This window comes from Melopsittacus undulatus, chromosome 13 (genome assembly GCF_012275295.1).
Source record: "Melopsittacus undulatus isolate bMelUnd1 chromosome 13, bMelUnd1.mat.Z, whole genome shotgun sequence".
Classification (NCBI taxonomy): Eukaryota; Metazoa; Chordata; class Aves; order Psittaciformes; family Psittaculidae; genus Melopsittacus; species Melopsittacus undulatus.
The window spans coordinates 8,505,134-8,522,184 of NC_047539.1; the positions used below are offsets into that span (position 1 = coordinate 8,505,134).

The following is a 17,051-nucleotide window of genomic DNA, read 5'->3' on the forward strand; positions in this document are numbered from 1 at the left end:
ATGCACCCTGGCGTCACAGGAATATTTAACAGCTTTCCCCCCTCCCCAAGTCCACTCTTCCATAGCCACGCGGACCGCGCTGGACAGCACCAGGATTCCTGTGGCGAAGCAGCAGCACTTGGGTGACAGTTACGGGATAAATGGTGGCGTTGGAACTCCCTTCAGCAGCGGGCACGGGCCAAGAGCCATGCTGGGGGCTGGAGGGAAGTGATGCTGCAGCCGGGCAGGGCTCACCCCGCGGGCCCCGAGGGCTCCAGCTCAGCCGCCGGGCTGCGGGTGCCTGAGCCCCGCTGCGATCCCCGGCCCCTCTCCGCAGCACCGCGCCCGTTCCCCCCCATGTGGCGCCGCTCGGGGCCCGTCCCCGGTGCTCCCTCCCCGGCTCTCACCACGGGCCCCGCCAGCCGGGCCAGCTCGCAGCTCTCCCTCCGTACACCCACGGGCAGCAGGCTCCGGGCGCCCCGCAGACACCGCGCTGCTGCTGCTGCCGCCGCCGCCGCCGCCATGGCCCCGGCCACGCCGTTACGGCCGCCGCCGCCGCCCGCCCTATGGGCCCGACTGGGGCCGCCTCCCCGCCCCCGGGGCCGTGGGGCTGCCGCTGTGGGCGGTGCGGGCCGGCTCGGCGCGGCCCTGTCCTCGCCGTGCACAGGTTTAGGGCTGGGCGAGCCCCAACCGAGCGGTGCGATGCCCTCCTCCGTGCTCGGGCTGCGGGTCGGAGACACCCCGTGGGGGGGCAGGAGCTGGGGATCCCCCCACGTGTTGGCCAGAGCCAGGGCCCACCGTGGGGTCTGGGGGGATGAGGACCCCCCGGCGTGTGTTGTTGAGGAAACTGGGGTTTGTTTTTGGCAAGGAGGGGACCCCCTTGTTTGGTAACTGACATCTAAATCCCTACTATTCATTGGTTATGGGATGGGGACCCCCTGAGGATCCACACCTGTTGGTTAGGAACCAGGGGCTCGCCAGAGATGCCCACCCCAGGTGGTGGTTAGAGGCTGTGGACCTCCTTGTGGGGTGATGTCTTGGGACCTACCATGTGCTGGTTGTGGGCTGAGACCCCTAACACAGGAGCCCGTCAAAGGTGTGAAATATACAGGAATGATTCGTGTCAGGAATTTAGGCGTCCTTGTCGCCATTGCACTTTGTGTGAAACCAGCCCTCCTTTGTGACCGTGATTACCGTAAGTGCTCCTGTCAATAAGGAGAAACAAAGGGGATAATCTCTCCTAATCAACCGCTTTGTTTTTCCAAGGGGGCTTCCGTTTAAGGGTTTGACTGCCCTAAGGAGGTTAGATAACCGAGAGATACATTTTGTTACAGGATGTTGCAAACTTGGGTACTAGGCAAATAACCATATAAGGTATAGACCAAAATGTTAAGACTACGTTAAGCTTGTAAGCGTTTTTCTGTTAATACATTACTAAGAAAATTCAGCAACGTCTTCACCGGAGAAAGACCCCAGCAAACAAGGAAAGAACAAAGGAAAGAGCCACGTCGACATTAGGGGAAAGAAGACAACAGGATTGGCTAAAACCCAAGACTGAGAAGTATGAGACTGTACCCCGAAGATCCCGGTGTGCGTCCGGGATCCACCCTTGGTGGAGCGGAGACTCCCCTGCGCACCCAGCGCTGCTTGCTGATTGCCTCTCGATATTAATCAATTGCAAATCAAATTAATTGGATTAGATCATGGCCAAGACGAAATTGTTATAACAAAGGCACATCCTCCAAGACTCAGGGGAGGCCTCTCTCTGCCATCAGCATTCAATAATGGTGAGGGGCAGCTTGCTCTGGGAAGCCTTCTCCTCTCTTCCATCCACCCACCAGCACCTCATGAGCTGGGGATCCCCCCAAACCAGGGATTCCCACCACAATACTGAGGTGTGGGTGGCAGGGTGGCAAGATTTGAAGGGGGGGCTGCTGGACCCCAGCTCTCAGCTGGGGTGTTTGTATTTGTCCAGTGTCTGTCAGGAAGGTTTGGTTTGAATGGAATGTGGTTGTAACGGGACTGAAATTCCACCTAAGTGCAGCTGCTTGTAACCAAGAAGCTGTAACTAAATCTATTTCTAATGCATGGAAAGTTGCAATGGAAAGCGGGGCTTGGTTCAGCTGTATAAATGCTCCCCCGGTGCCTTATAGCTGTGCTGTCATCACACAGAAATGTAAAGTATTGTTAATATTCCACTTACTCTCTTGCTCCCAGAGGTATAATGTGACATTGTGAAGTACTGTGTAGTAGTGGTGGTGAGTCACAGCCACTCTGGTTTCATGTGCCATAATGAAATTAGGGTATCTCAGGACAAAAGAGTGCCTGCTGCTGCGGCAGCCTGGGCTTGAGCTCTTCTTGATTTTGGTGGTAGTTAAGGGGGAAAGAGCAACTTGCAAAGCTTAGCTGAAGTTGTTTCTTCAAGAAATGAATGTTTCAGCATAGCCAGAGGGTTTTATTCACAGATCACCAAAACCTTCTCACAAATGAGGAAAGAACAGTGTAAAGTTCAATGTGAACATGGTTTAATTTTGGAACAGTGTCTTCTTCCTTTGGTAGTATTCACATCACCACGACACACCCTGGGGGGCTTAGGCCACCCTGATGTGCTTGGCAGCAGGCATAGACTGAGTTCAGGTCAACACTTAAGGCAGACAGTGTGCACATCTCCAGCATACCTACTGAGGGTGGAAAACGGACTGGAGAAATGAAAGAGAAGGTGTCACTCCAGTCTCATGCTGGGTGAGAACAGCAAGGGTCACTGGTCCAAATGGCATGGCTTTGTGCAGGGCTCAGTGAGCTGGGGGTGATGCTTTTCCTCCCCTGGGCAGAGCAGCAGGCAGCTGGGTGCATGTGCTGCCTGCAGGATGGTCCTGCAGTGGCAGTTATAAAGAACTAGAAGTAGTTAGCAGAGAACAATGTGTGTCCTTGTTGTTGTGTGACTGCTGTGGCCAGTGAAGGCCAGAGGCTTCCTGCAGTGCCATTATCTCATGTGGAGGCAGGAGGGAAATGATAAGGCTCAGACTGTGCCATTCATGGTCCTCACACACAGCACAAGTGTGAGTCCCTTTGAAGTTTACTTGTGACCCTGATGAGATTAATACCTGGGGTTGGCAAAGAGGAGTCAGAGAAGCAGGCAGAAACCTGGGAAAAAGGACTTTGAAAATAACAAGCCCTATCTCTTCAGGTATAGGGGACAAATGTTACCTCCCAGGTACTGGACAACAAAATATGCAGAGTTGTGATTGAAACCCTGTTTGTGTTTTGCTGCTGCTGTTTGAAATCAACTCCATTTGCTTTCAGAAGAGGTGTTTTGTGTTTCTGTGGTGACATATGGATCCCAGTCTCACTGGGAAGCAGTGGAACAGAACCTGGTCTGATGTGCCCTGTGGTCTCCTCTGTCACTGGTGCATCAGCCCTGCTGCTTCTGCCTCCCCACTCTCAGATCAGCCTGTGACTGCTGAGGGGAATGTAGGTCGGTGCAAACTTGCAGGCTGAGCCCAGCACTGGTGCTGGATGCTGGCACCTTTGCTCCTTCCCTCCCTGTGACAGGGATAAAGATCCTGCCAGCTGCCCAATGAATTCGATGGGGCTCATCTGCTGGCACTCCCAGAGGGATGGGAAGGGTCAAATGTACCACGGGCCTCGCACAGAGCTGCCCTCAGCAGCCCGGATATTAACAGTATTGCAACACCAGTTAGAAGAATTCGAAGGGTCAAATTCCTTCAGAGTTTAAGATCATTGAACTCGGCCATTTTTTAGACCTCAGTGAATGTGGGGCAGTGTTTTGGAAGGCTGACACCTTAACACAGACCTGTTTAAAGGAGTTAATGTGTGACCAGCTACAAACCCTCTAGAGCAGGCAGATGGCCGCCCCATTGGAGATGGTTGCAGCAGCTCCAGCGATGCTGATATGAATCCAGAAGGAAGCAGCTGAGGGGAGAAGGATTGTAGTTGGCTTGCATCATCTGCAGAGCAGAATTAGGCCCTTTTTCTGCAGGTTGCCAGCAGGATGAGTACCCAGGGCTTTCCCTAGATATGGATGTCCATATTCTGAAACGCAGCCAACATCCTGTTACTAAAATAAACCCCACAAATGTACCGTGTCTGGAACCATTGCGATTAAGAGCTACCAAATAAGAAAACTGTCAGAACACAATGGATTTATGTCAAACGCTCAGCTGTTTGAAGAGTATCTCTTTCTTTATGAGACCTTACTGCTGGCTGATGTCCAGATACCATGGAAAATCCACTCCCCTCTGTACAATGTGGAGTTCAGAATACAGCTATATTAAAAATATAAAGAGTGTTTTGCAATTAAATTGGGTGTTATTTAAGTGCCATACCATAGGATCAGATGATCAGAGCCACCAGTGGATGCAGCACAGGGATTTGGGGCTTGTCAACACCCAAAACCAAACCTGAACAGCCATCTTCAGATAGCTCCCCTTGTGTGATGATCTGACAATGAAGGAAGTGAGGGTCTTCTGGAGTAGTAATTGCATTAGCAAAACATGCCAATGATCTGGCACTCTGGTGACCCCATGGAAGTGTTTTTAAGTCCATCCTGCTGGCTTCCTCAGACCCAAGACAATTGGTGTTCCACTGCTCCCTGTGTCTCCAAGGTATAATTTATGTTCAGTAATGTCAAAAAACATAATGACTAATAATGTTTTAAAATGGTGATGGCTGGTGATGCAGCTGCTGCACTGGAGGCGTTACAAGACCTGCAATTGCACAGCTGCCAGAAAGCCTGAGCTCAGAAACAGGCAGCTCTCAGCAGTCTCTAATCATCCTGAGTGTTCTTATTGCCCATAACCTCTAGTTTTTGGCATGGACTCTGACATGAACAGGACTGTTCCCACCATTATTTGTCTCAGCTTGCTAGTCCAGACATGCCTCTGTAGAAAAGGTTTATAGGGAAGCACGAAACCCATGTTTACAGTGGATGGGATTTGTCCAAAAGGCAGTTGCCTGCTTAAAGAAAGTGGCAATGAGAAATCTAGTGTCTCAGTGGCACCAGCCAGCCTGGCAGGGCCTCCGTGTCCCTGCACTGCTGCCCATCCACCGCTGTGTGCTGCTGCCTGCCTGCGCCATTGCAGCCCTGTGTGAGCTGGGAACTAACCTGGGGCTCTTCCTATGTCCTGGAAAGCTGCCTTCCCAAAAAATGGGTCTTAATCAGCCTGCTTCTCTCTTCTGTTGGGAAATAAGAGAGTTCTTTGATGGCTTCCTTTATGCTGTAGCTTCAGGGTAACTCAGCTGCTGCTGTTTAAAAACCACCCTGAGCATACAAGTGAAAGGTCCTGCAGCTAGGCTGGGGCAATTCCAAGCACAAATACCGGCAAGACTGGATCAAGAGCAAACCTGAAGGGAAGGACTTGAAAGTGCTGGTTGATAAGAAGTTCCCCATGGCCCGGCAGTGTACACTTGAGCCCAGACCCCCCCCCCCCCCCAGAGCGTGCATAGCAAGTCATGGAGGGGATTCTCCCCCTCTACTGCACTCTGGAGAGACCACCCGTGCAGTCCCCAAGCTGCTGAGCGCCCATACCCACAGCTCGGTACTACCGGCTTTGGGCAGAGGCTTCCCCGGTGAAGCAGCAAGCGGGACCCCAGCTCCATGCTGCAGCCGCCCCTTGGGCTGCGGCACCGGGCTCCGGACTCGCTGTGCGCGGCCGCCCCGGCAGGGGGCGCTGGAGCCCCGCTGGTCCCGGTGGAGCATCGCAAGCGGGCGAACGGGAGCGCGCCCGGGTGGAACGGGAGCGCGCCCGGGTCCCCTTCCAGCCGTTCCCGGCTGCACCGTGTGCGGAGGGTGTGTTTGTTCTGTTCCTCGTCGGCAAGAGCCTGATGAGCACTGGGGAGGGGAGGGGGGGAAACCAGGAAAACCCAAATATTTGGCATATTCTTGGGCAAATATTTAGTGGATACTTTACTGAAAAACGCAATATATACTCGTGAAAGGGGATGAGGTGTGAAAAAGAGGACTTGGGATGCATTGGAGTTAGGGAAATGTCTTGGAGAGACAAGAAACTGCTTATTAAAAGCCCTGTGGTGTCGTCCTGCTTCTCTAATTCCAGTGTCCCAAGCTGGCTCTCAAGTGGGCATCCCGAATCCATGATTCGACTGTGCACAGCCAAACATCCCCCATCAACAGAAGCCCTGCAAGTGTTTGTGTGGTTTAACCTCAGCCTGGTCACCCCACACACCATGATGTTGTTTGGTAAGAACAGATCCCTTGGTCTATTTTATTATTCTTTAAGAGAAAGAAATGCTTTTAACTTGTTGTGTACTCCAGAGCATCTTAGTTGTGCTTTCTTTGCTAAAAACAGGGCCAGGCAAATTCACTGCAGACATAAATACTGTTTTACAAGAGAGTATTTATATTGCCATATGGGTTGATTGAGTTCAGGGCTGCAGACTTAAAACCCTGCCCTGAAGAGCCCAAATACTTAATTAAGGCAGATAAGGCAGGACAAATAAAAACAAGACAAAACTCCTCTTGCTTTGAACCTCCTCTAGGGAGCAGGTCTTGGCAAAAGAAAAGAGAGATTGTAAAGCTGTAGTAATAATAATAATGATAATTAATTGTATTTATAAAGCATCCCCTAATGGCTCTGGATGCTAGACAATAAGTACAATTGAAAACAGCAACAACAAAAAGCCAAATAAGGACTGTTGTAAAAATAAAGGTGTTGTTTACAGCAGCAGATTTAAGAGTGCTGCATTGAGGCTCTTGCACGGGGTACATAGAGAAGGTGTCCAACCCATGCACACAGATTGCTCCCCCCGTGTTTCTGCAGTGCCCATGGAGTTGTGCGTCCCTGGAAGAACACACGTGGATGCTCCAAAGCAAAACCCCCAAACTTCAGCCCCAAGCCCATCCTCTGTTTTCACACTTATCTTGGTGTGTTAGAGTGGATAATATGTGACTGCATGCTGAGGTGTTTTGTGGTGAGGACAGGCAGGTCAGGATCTGCGCCATGGACACGCAGACATCAGTCCGAGGTGGCTGAGCCACAGTGAATTCTGCAGGCTTGCAGATTACAAACTTTGATTGCCAAGAGCAAACACATTTTAAAGCCTGGTTTGCATGTCACCGTCTACACTTTATTTCCTTGCTGTATTCCAGCCAGCCAGGCGCTGTCATTCAATGCAGCCAAATTTCCTCGTGTTTACACTTCTGGATTGGCTTTCGGGATTTTCCTGCCTGCCATTGATAAGGGCAAACATTACATTTACATTAGATTTTGAAAACAAAGAAGGAAAACGCTCTAGTTCTGCAGGCTCTGTGAAAGCTTGCTCTGCCCTTGCTGACACCCAGAACTGCCAAGGCCATCACTAAACCATGTCAGTGCAGGCCTCATCTGCACTGTTTGTGAACACTTCCAGGGATGGTGATTCCACCACAGCCCTGGGCAGCCTCTTCCATTCCCTGAGCACCCTTTTGGGGAGGAAATTGTTCCCAATGTCCAATCTAAACCTCCCTTGGCACAGCTGGAGGCCGTTACCTCTTGTCCTATCACTGGTTAATTGGGAGACTGCCCCCACCTCACTACAACCTCCTTTCAGGTACTTGTAGAGAGCAGTAAGGACCCCCCTGAGCCTTTTCTTCTCCAGCCTAAACACTCAGCCGCTCCTTTGTTACTGCGGGGCAAAGCGAGCTCCTGACCCTTAGCCATGGCAGCGGGACTGCGCCGTGAGGCAAGGCCCTCCCCTGCCCCGGTGGGCACCGGCCATACCCCCCACCATCCCTCAGCCGGGCTGAGACCTGCGTGGGGGCTTAACCCACGGCCTGGGCGCTGCGGGCCTGGCTGGCCCAAGCCGGGCGGGGGGGGCCGGGCCGGGCCGGGCCGTGCGGGGCGCAGGGCGGCGCTGCCCGAGGCGGAGGCGGGCACGGGGCCGGGCGGGGCAGGCAGCGCCCCCTGTGGCGGCCGTGCTGGTGTGTGCCGGCGCGGGCTGCGGCGGTGGCGGCCGGAGCGGAGCGGGATGGCGGGGGCCCTGGCGGAGGTGCTGGGAGAGGTGCTGGTGTCGGCGGACGGGGAGGAGGTGTCCGTATCGGCGCTGGCAGCCCGAGGGGTGTCCTTGGTGGGGCTTTACTTCGGCTGCAGCCTCGGCGGCCCCTGCGCGCAGCTCGGCGCCAGCCTCGCCGCCTTCTACGGGCGCTTCAGGGGGGAGGCGGCGGCGGCCGGAGGGCAGCGCCTCGAGATCGTCTTCGTGTCGGCCGAGCAGGAGCAGCAGCAGTGGCAGGAGGCCGTGCGGGCCATGCCCTGGCTGGCGCTGCCCTTCGCCGACAAGCACCGCAAGGTGAGACCGCGGGGGCCGGGCCGGGGTTGGGGGGCGAGCCCCGGGCTTTGTCTGGGTCCGGTGGGGCTCGGCCGGGGCCGCGTGGCCGTGGGCGCCTTCCAGAAAGTTCCCGGGGGGAACCGGAGCGGGCGGTGGGGCTGTGGGCTCCCGGCCCGCGGGGCGACGCCGCCTCGCCCGGCTCCTCCGGTTCCCGGGGCCTGCTTGCCGCAGCGGGCCGGGAGATGCCGGCGGCTCCGTGCGAGGAGGGGAACGGGAGGACCCCGGCCTGGGGGTGTCGGTTTTAGGGGGGTGCCTGTCGGCCTCGAGGGGTCCCCTCAGAGCAGCGGGGACGGAGGGTGAGGGGTGTGAGGAGCCGCTCCTCGGGGCTGGAACGTGGGACCAGGGCTGAGGGAAGCCGGCCTTGGCGTGGACAGGGTGCCCGTGGGCTCCTGCGTGGGTCTGGGCACAGAAAGGGCCGTGTCCGGCTGCGGGGGGGACGTTCGGTGGTTCAGGAGCGAGCTGGAGCCCGGCTCGCCACGGAGCTGCCGGGTGAGTTTGTGGGATGTCGGTTGCTATTTGTCTCATTTAGCACACGCTCCACAAGTTACAGCTCCTCAGCTGAAGAGTTTAATCTGAAAAGCAGGTAACGACAAAAAGCGCTCTGTAAGACCCAGGCAGGAAGGCAAAAGCTGAGCTTCCCGATCCCAGCAACCTTGTAACGTTGGTAGTTTAAAAGAGCCAAGCACAAACCCCTCTTTACAAACCTAATCTCTGTCAGCTATTGAGTAGGAATTAAAAAGGTGGTGCCCCACCGTGCCGTTTCTAAGCGTCTTTCCAGCTGCTGGTCTGAGAGCAGTGGACAGGCATTGGCTCAGCGCTTGGTAAACTCTGCTTCAGCAGGGATTGGGATAAAGTCGGGGCCAGGGGGTGGCTGAGTCCCCTCGGGCATACCCCGTGTATGGGATCTGCGAGGCTGTGTCGGGATGAAAGGGATAATTTCTTCCTGGTCGTGGCTCTGAACCCTCCTCTGCCGGCACTTCGGGCTGTTAATGAGGCAAAGGAGTCATTTAAGGGAACGCTGGCAGTCGTAGGGCTGTGCCGGGTGATGTCCCTTCTGCTGAGGTGTATCTGGGTTGAAACCCGTATGGCTTTTCTTCCCTCATTTGCTGCAGGTTTTTGGTCACTTAGCACCTTGCAAAAGCTCTTGCGTGTTTAATGATGTGTACCTGAAGGATGCTCCTGAAGGCCCTCAGTTTGTCCCTTAAGCCCAGACACTTCTAACTGGGAGGTTGCATGAGTGGTCACAGGTGGGAGCCTGAAATCAGCTTAATTAAAAAGAGGAGTTGTAAGAGAAGCTTCATCCTTCTGAGAAATTAGTTAAATTCCACTTTCTTTAAACACAAACCCTGTTCCTACAGGCACTTGAAAAGATTGTGGTTCCAATTAGTAGCTGGCCATTTCCCTACAGAACATTTTGGATTATTTAGGTGGTGGGGCTTTTGCTTGACATACTTGCTTTAAAAATTCCACTGCAATGTAGTTAAATGGTTGAGAAATCATAGAAGTGGGTGGTGGCATTCATTTTACATGCCGGCCAGTACTTCCATCCATTAGATTGCGAGAAAACATGAAATAAAAAGATTATGGGGTCTTAAACTCTTATTCCAAGAAGCTCTGAGTTAAATTCAGGATTATTTTTGTGCGCAGTGCAAAGTAATTGAAGCTCGTGCTGTATATTTTCAAAACTAAGCAGATGTGATATGGCTTTGGAGGAAGCTTAATCTGTGGATAACAGAGAACCTATTTGTAAGTTACAAGGGCAATTATGTCAGGATATCAGATTTCTAAACAGGAGATTTATAACTTGTAGTTCAGGCACTTAGAAGTTCCCTTGTATAATAGGCTGCTTTTTACATAGTTGGGTTAATGACCTGACTCTCCACAAAAGCACAAACTTTCTGGTTTTCAGAAACATGCCAGCAGTGGCTGGGAATGTCCAGCATATGTTTGGTACCTCCTGGGCTTAATTTGCTTTAAAACAAAAGCATTGGAAAAATGTAGGCAGGCCTTTTGAGTTCTTTTGCACTAAAGGCTGCTCCTAAATCTGATGGGAGGCAACCTCCAGAGAATGATATAGATTGATGGGAAGAGAGGGATGTTAGAGATACAGAGTAGGGATGGGAACAGCAGTCAGGGGGCTGAACTCTGTTCCTTAGCTCTCAGCCCCTGGAGGTTGCGGAGCTAGTGTCCTTGGAGGTTTTGGGGCTTGGCTGGGCAAAGCTGTGCCTGGCAGAGCCTGGTGCTGGTGTCCACAGGGCTCAAAGAGTTCCAGAGGTCCCTTCCAGCCAGTGCTTCCTATTGTGGGTTGGTTACCTTATCTACTGAGGATGTGAAAGCTTTGGGGAGAGATGGCTTCCTATTGCATATTGGCTGTAGATCACTTTTACTGCTCAGAATTATTGAATAATATGCCTATTACAGTCCTGTTTTCCTGCTGAAACACGTGTCACTGTGCACATTGTGTTTCTCAGGTGTCCTTTGTGTTTTTTTTATGTTTTCTTCTTCCAAACTCTGAGCATTTAATGTAGGTCTTAAAAACCAGCTTCTTTTCCAGGCATGCAGTAAAATTCCCACAGTCCTGAAAGCAAAATAGCATCTTACTCTCATGGTTATTGGTGAAATGAGTATGAGTTATCAAAGAAAACAGCCACTCTTTGTTGAATGCTTCAGTAACTCAATAATGCTGGGGTGCAGTTACCAAGGACATAGCAGTCTGTGCATCTTGCAGTGACCAGCTGAATTTGAGTGACTTTACCATATAGCAATTTCTGTCTCCAAACCAGTAATAAAAGAAAGCAGTACAAGTCAGCAAACATCTGGATGTGGGGAAAGCCTTTGATTAATGAGGATGATGGCATTATGCTTCCATCTGAGCCACAGCCAGCCATATTACTGGGGTTATTTTTCAAGGACAAACCCATTATGTGCCAAATGAGATAGGAGGCCTTTACCTTGTGATAAACAGCCCTCAATTAAGCAGTTCAGCCTGGATAGCTATACGTAACTGTTGATAACTGATTTGTTTTCCAATAATGCTTGGCATTACTGAGCAGAATGTGGAGAGATGTTGCTCTGTATCTTTGTTGAGTTTGGGGTTTTGGTTTAACATTACCCTGTTGTTATCTGCATGAACATCTGCTCAAGTTCTGGAGACTTGATTTAATAATAGCTTTAATTCCTGATTACTATTGAGAACCTCGGTAATGTAAATAGTCCCCATCTGTCTACATGCCCTGATGTCTGCTGGCGCCACGATGGGGCAGTACCCTCCTCTCTGTAGGAAGGATCCTAGACTTCTCTTGGTGAGCTTTAGACCATTCCTGGTGCAGTCTGCCTACACTCAGGATAAATTCTGGTGCTGTTTGCGGGCTTACACCATGCAGGCTTTTGGAGGTGAGCAGGAGCGTGTTGTCCTGCTGTGCTGTTGTGGGACCTCTTGGTCATTCCTGCTAAAAAATAGCATAAATTGGCCTACTTGTCATTGTCCGTGTCAAGTGGGCACTCTCATATGGGTCTGTGTAGTAGTGGGAGAAAGGAGGATTATAGTGCTGGAGGAGGGGCTTTAAGTGGGTCTGCACTTGGAGAGGAGCAGTTTATCTTTTGCTGTTGTTTATTTGCCTTTGCCTTTTGCTTGTTCCTTACTTGGCCCAGTTGTCTTCCTCATTCTTCTTAATCTTGAGTTTTCCAATGACACTTACTTGGTGCATCCACGCGGCGCCGCAGTGGTGTAGGATCTGTGCTTTGCCTCTTGTGTTGTGTTTGTTTTCCATTGCATTTATGCATCTGCTTGTGTGTAGCCCAGGTTCTTCTTGGGAAGGCAAACCCGTTCCTGCTGGGGCTGAAATGCTTCTGCTCTGGTTTTAAATAAATGGAAAACATGTTGATTAGGTTCCTGTGATTACTCGGGCAAGGATCTGAAAACAGTTTGAGGATCTCTTTGCACACACTGGTAAATACACTTTGGTTGGGACTTAGTGGTCCTCCTTTGTCTTAAAAGTTGGATTTGTCCACCCTGCTCTGTGTATTTTTCTCCCATGTTCACATGAGATGTGTCTTTTGCTGATTGTGTGGCAGAGGCATGTGATCTTTGTGTGTGAAGATCTCTGTTCTGTCTTGCTATAAGGAGGGGGACGGGAGCAAGATGGTAGTTTTGGGTTTTGTTTTAGTGACTTGACTACAATGGTGGGTGATCTGAGTTGGAGTGTGCGGGGGGTACATCTTCCTCAGCACCACATTAAGACAGTGGTCTTAAGATTGGGTAAAATGTGACAAGCCTCTTGTGTTTGCAGATATCTCTGTGAAGTCTTTTACAACAAATACACATTTTAAAAAATAATGGCCTATGTTTCCCTTCACCTTCCCAAGAAAAGAACATTTTCTTTCCTTCTGCTTAAAAACATTGTCTCCTGTGGGAGCCTCTCCTAACAAGACACCAGGTACTAGTTTTATAGGTAGCAAGAAACGTGGGGAAGAGGTAGAAATGTCATTAAATGAGACTACACGTAATTTTTTGTGGGTGAGGAAACCTCAAACCCTTGATTACGGTTTCAGATACACCCTGATTTTCAGGGACTTGTAACTTTTCCATCTGCAGTCGCCATCTGCTGAGATCTGGGAGGCAAGTGGTCAGCACAGATGTGGGATTTGTCTTAACAGAAAATGTTGCAAATCACTTGAAGCAGCTTTTGAGTTGCATCATAAAAATATCGAGGTAATCACTTTCAGCTGTATTCCTGACTTTGTGTTTCTGGGGTGGGAATGTATGTGAAATCTTTGGCTCATGAGATGTAGATTTGGAAAATATGGTCTTTTCATGACATAAGGCTATTGAGTAAGAAGCAGCACCAACTGATTCTTTGTTTGCTTTGAAACTCTCTGGTTCTGAAACATAAGAGTGGGAGATGTATGAAAGGAGCAGAGGGAAGCCCGTGTGCTGTTTTTCATTGTGGCATCTTAATCCAGATGTTGAAATGAAAACGCTCATTTTAAAAATGCATGCTTGACAATTTCATTTGTTACTCTCAGGTTGCAGAGCTAAGCAAGCAACTTTACTTTTCAAAGTAATCAGTGCACAGCTCCTCTCCCAAAATGCATTCTTTTAGGAGCTGAACACGTAGCAGCTTTACAAAAGAAAGTGCAAAACAATGGAGTGTATTTCTGTGTCATTTTGGAGAAGTACAACAGTGCACTATGACTGAGGAATAAGCTATTCAGTATTTCCACATTGTGCGGATGACAGTGAAGCCAAAACATTGTCTAATTCTTGCTGTTGATGCCACTCTTCCCAGTTACTTCTAAGTATGTTTTATACAGCTTTGCAGTGATTCTCCATACAGTTAGCAGTCATCTACGCCAAGACCCTAATCCTCATAAGCGTGCACTGCTGTCAGTAGATGGCAAGTGTGGGGACTGTGTCCTAGGCCTGCAATAGTTGCAAAAGCATCTCTGGTGCCTTTGGAGGTTGGATTTCCCTGTATATCCAAGCCTGCCCAAGCGATGTCTCTAGGGGAGAATTAGTATTTTAAATGTCTTGCTGATGTCTTATCTGCTGCGTTGCTTATTGCATCCTTCAGTTGGGAATTGCCCATGTTTGAAGGTCTGCTCAGAAAGTCTCTGCATACTTTTCCCTTATCAAATCCTCCTGACTCAGCAGTGGGGAGAAGCAGTGGGAGCTTTGGCTGGTTGTGCACAGTTGGGTCTTGGAGTGGGCGCTGCAAATACTTCCACCAAAACTGACATCAGGTTTGCATTGCCTTTGGATGGTGGCTTCTTCAAGCGCTCTGATAACATTCTAGTTTGAAATGCAGTAGGCTGTCTCCTTGTTAAACACTCAAAATGAACCTGCGTACCAGTGCTTATAGTTATTCCTTAGTAATGAGAAGGTTTGTGTGAAATCCGTTGCGAGTTCATTGTTGGCAGGTCTGGGGTTTGAGAAAGTGCAGGGCGTTCTGAAGCTGGAGGTTTTTGATCCTTTCTCATGGACATACTTTTAATGTTTCAAAGCAGCGTATGGCAGGGTTAGCTCATGCGGCTGGGGTAGGGTTTCACTTCTGAATTGCATCTGGGTAGAGCTCTCTGTTTGCATTCCTGTTTTTTTCAGCAGTGCTCCCAGCATGGAAGTTAGGGTATGGTTTTAATCTAAGTCAAGTCAGAAGATATTGCACTTCTTGGTGATTAACCAGGGGGATTCTCGCCCCAGCCCCATGCACCCTCCTCCCCAACAAGCCAGATTCAACGTAACAATTGTCTGCTCCTTATTGCTAGGGTTTTGATGTGAAGTGTAGGGATAGAGGGAAACTGAGAGCGTATGGGAGGCTGTGCCACAGTGGGCTGAACTCTTGAGTTCAAGAAAACAAGTTTGAGCAGCATTTGCCTGAGCATTTGCTCAGTGAGAAGCTTGTTGGTGTGCATGGATTGCTTCCTTCTCCTTCCCTTCCCTGGTTTTTATCAGGGAAACAAGTTCCAAGCAAAATATTCCAAAGTGATACTTAATTACTCTTTAAAATGCAACTATTTGTCTTATCAGGCATGTGGATTTCTGTTTGCTGCTTTGATTTGACAGTTCGTAGTTTGTCATTTTTAGAAAGCTTACACACCCCAGGAATCTGTGAGTTTTATGCTTTTGAAAGTAGAGATGTTGAATTAACTGCAGCTTTGAACTATTCACAGATCATTTCAGGGCCCCCCCCCCCGCTTTCAGCAGATAACAACCTGACTCCTGAGCTTTCAGGCTGGGTTGAATTCTGAGTAGTCACGACTTTATAGCTGCATGCATTCTCTAAACTGGTTCCATGGCACATCAGTGTAATGCATGATAGATTTGAAACATTTTTCTAGACAGATCACTTTGTGTTCATGCCATCTCCAGATAATAACGATTAGGGAAGGGGGGGGAGTAATGCCAGCATGGGCAGGGTGCTTGGATTCATTATGACTTGGGCTTTGTGTGCATTAATTCCACTCCATTCCCATCTGGGGTTCAGCTGGGGAGAGCGTTTTTCTCCCACACTGTCTTGAGCTATCCCTGCAGGGCAGCTTGCTCCATGCTGGCTGGAGCTGCTGCTTTGCTATGGGTGAAAAACACAATTAGAGTTAAATCTCTAGGTCATGAGGTACAGACATGGGCAGTGGAGAAACTGGGATCAGGATGAGTTGATGAATAAGCAAATATACGTATTAAATTCTCTTGTGGGATAGTGAATTACACAAGTATTTCAGATGACAACATGAGCATCCTGTATGATAACTGATCACATTTTCATCATCTCGGTTTTCCAAAGAAAATGTAGTGCCTTATGATTTGGCTTCGAGTGTGCAGTTAATGGAAGGGTGGAACTAAAAAGATGCAGGAATGGTTTCTGCATACTCTCACGTCTGTCTTTCAACACCGTGAACAATTGCAACCAACAATTAATATGTAAAGAATTTGTGCTCTTTATTTAGTGTGAGTGACTGACTGCTTCAGTTGCGTCAGGACTTTTGCAATCTGATCAAGGTCCTGCTTGGAGCTCAGCAAGCCCCTCTGGCCTCAGAACAAAGCAATGGGAGCCCATGCTGAGGCATAGAGGAGTGCAGGAGTGCTGGCTCCCTGCCCAAGCGGGAGGTGCACAGAGCCTAAACACCAGGGAGAATCTGGTTCATAAAGGATGCTCTTACAATCACAGGTGCCATTGCAACGGCGAAGGCCAGGAATGGTGAGAGAAGGGAGAACATCTTCAGCAGGGTTGCAGGGAAGCTAACCCAGAGCAGAGCAAACATAGAAGGCTTGTGATGAGGAAGGTAGTGAGGCTAACCTGGTGCTGCTTGGGGGCAAGGCTTAACAGCTCTCTGGGCTGTTGTGTGTGTTTTGCACCCATGAAGGCCTGCAGCAGTTGAAGCTATCCTGGCCAGCCAAGGGCAGAAACTCCAGGGTCCTCTGGTGACATTCTGCCTGTCTTTGCAGCTGTTGCTAAATCCAGGCTGATTTTAAAATGCTTTAACAAAGAAAAGGTGCAAAGGTCCCTTTTTAAAATGAATTTGCCAAGAGTTAACAGATTTTGTTGCATGTCTGAGGCATAAAAAACAGCTGGTGGCATCCTCAGACGCGAGTGGATGCTTGGTGAGGCTCCGCCATGGAAGGGAATGGCAGCCAGTGCCAGGGTTCAGATCTTGCCAGGAGGGATCTCTGCGAAGCTGGGCTTTGACAGCTGAGAAGGGAGCACTGTTTTATGTTTCAGTGCAAGGATTTAAGAATCTGGGTGAGAATTAGGTAATGTTTGCAGAAGAGAGTAGAAAGCAACTGAAATGAATTGCAACTGCGTGAGCGAGCCGGAGAGAGCAATTCTAGTTCTCCCTCGTTCCCAAGAGATTCCCACCGGAGAGATGAAGTCATAGCCATTACTTCATTAGCGTTAACTCAGGATGCTGACAAATGAGCCCTCTTGATTTGTGCTGGGCCAGTTGAGAACACTGCATGGGCTCTTGCTCCGTGCCTCAGCACTGCTGCCCATGCCATGATGCTGGCAGAAGCACACACCAGCTCCCAGCTCAGTGTTTCCTTTTGAACTGCCACCTCGTCATCCCACATGCCAGCTCTGAGTTGGCTTCCACTAATCCTGCTGTGCAGAAGGCAGACGCTGAGGGGTAGGCGAGTGTGAGCAGCAGCCTTGGACTCGCCAGAACCTCTCCATCAACACCCAGGTCTGTGCCCAGTGTGGGGGAGCGTTAATGGTACCCAGTGGTCTGAGCCCTGC

The 17,051-nt window shown here is 50.1% G+C and overlaps 1 protein-coding gene across 1 annotated transcript in view; it reads left to right on the top strand.

The window, feature by feature from the left end:
- Positions 1-7,913: 7,913 nt before the first annotated feature.
- Positions 7,914-17,051, top strand: part of NXN (nucleoredoxin) — a 50,995-nt gene continuing 41,857 nt past the window's right edge. The window contains exon 1 of the mRNA XM_034068826.1: positions 7,914-8,280. Coding sequence (XP_033924717.1) covers positions 7,963-8,280 — 318 coding nt within the window. The 5' untranslated portion in view covers positions 7,914-7,962. The remainder of the gene's footprint in view (positions 8,281-17,051) is intronic.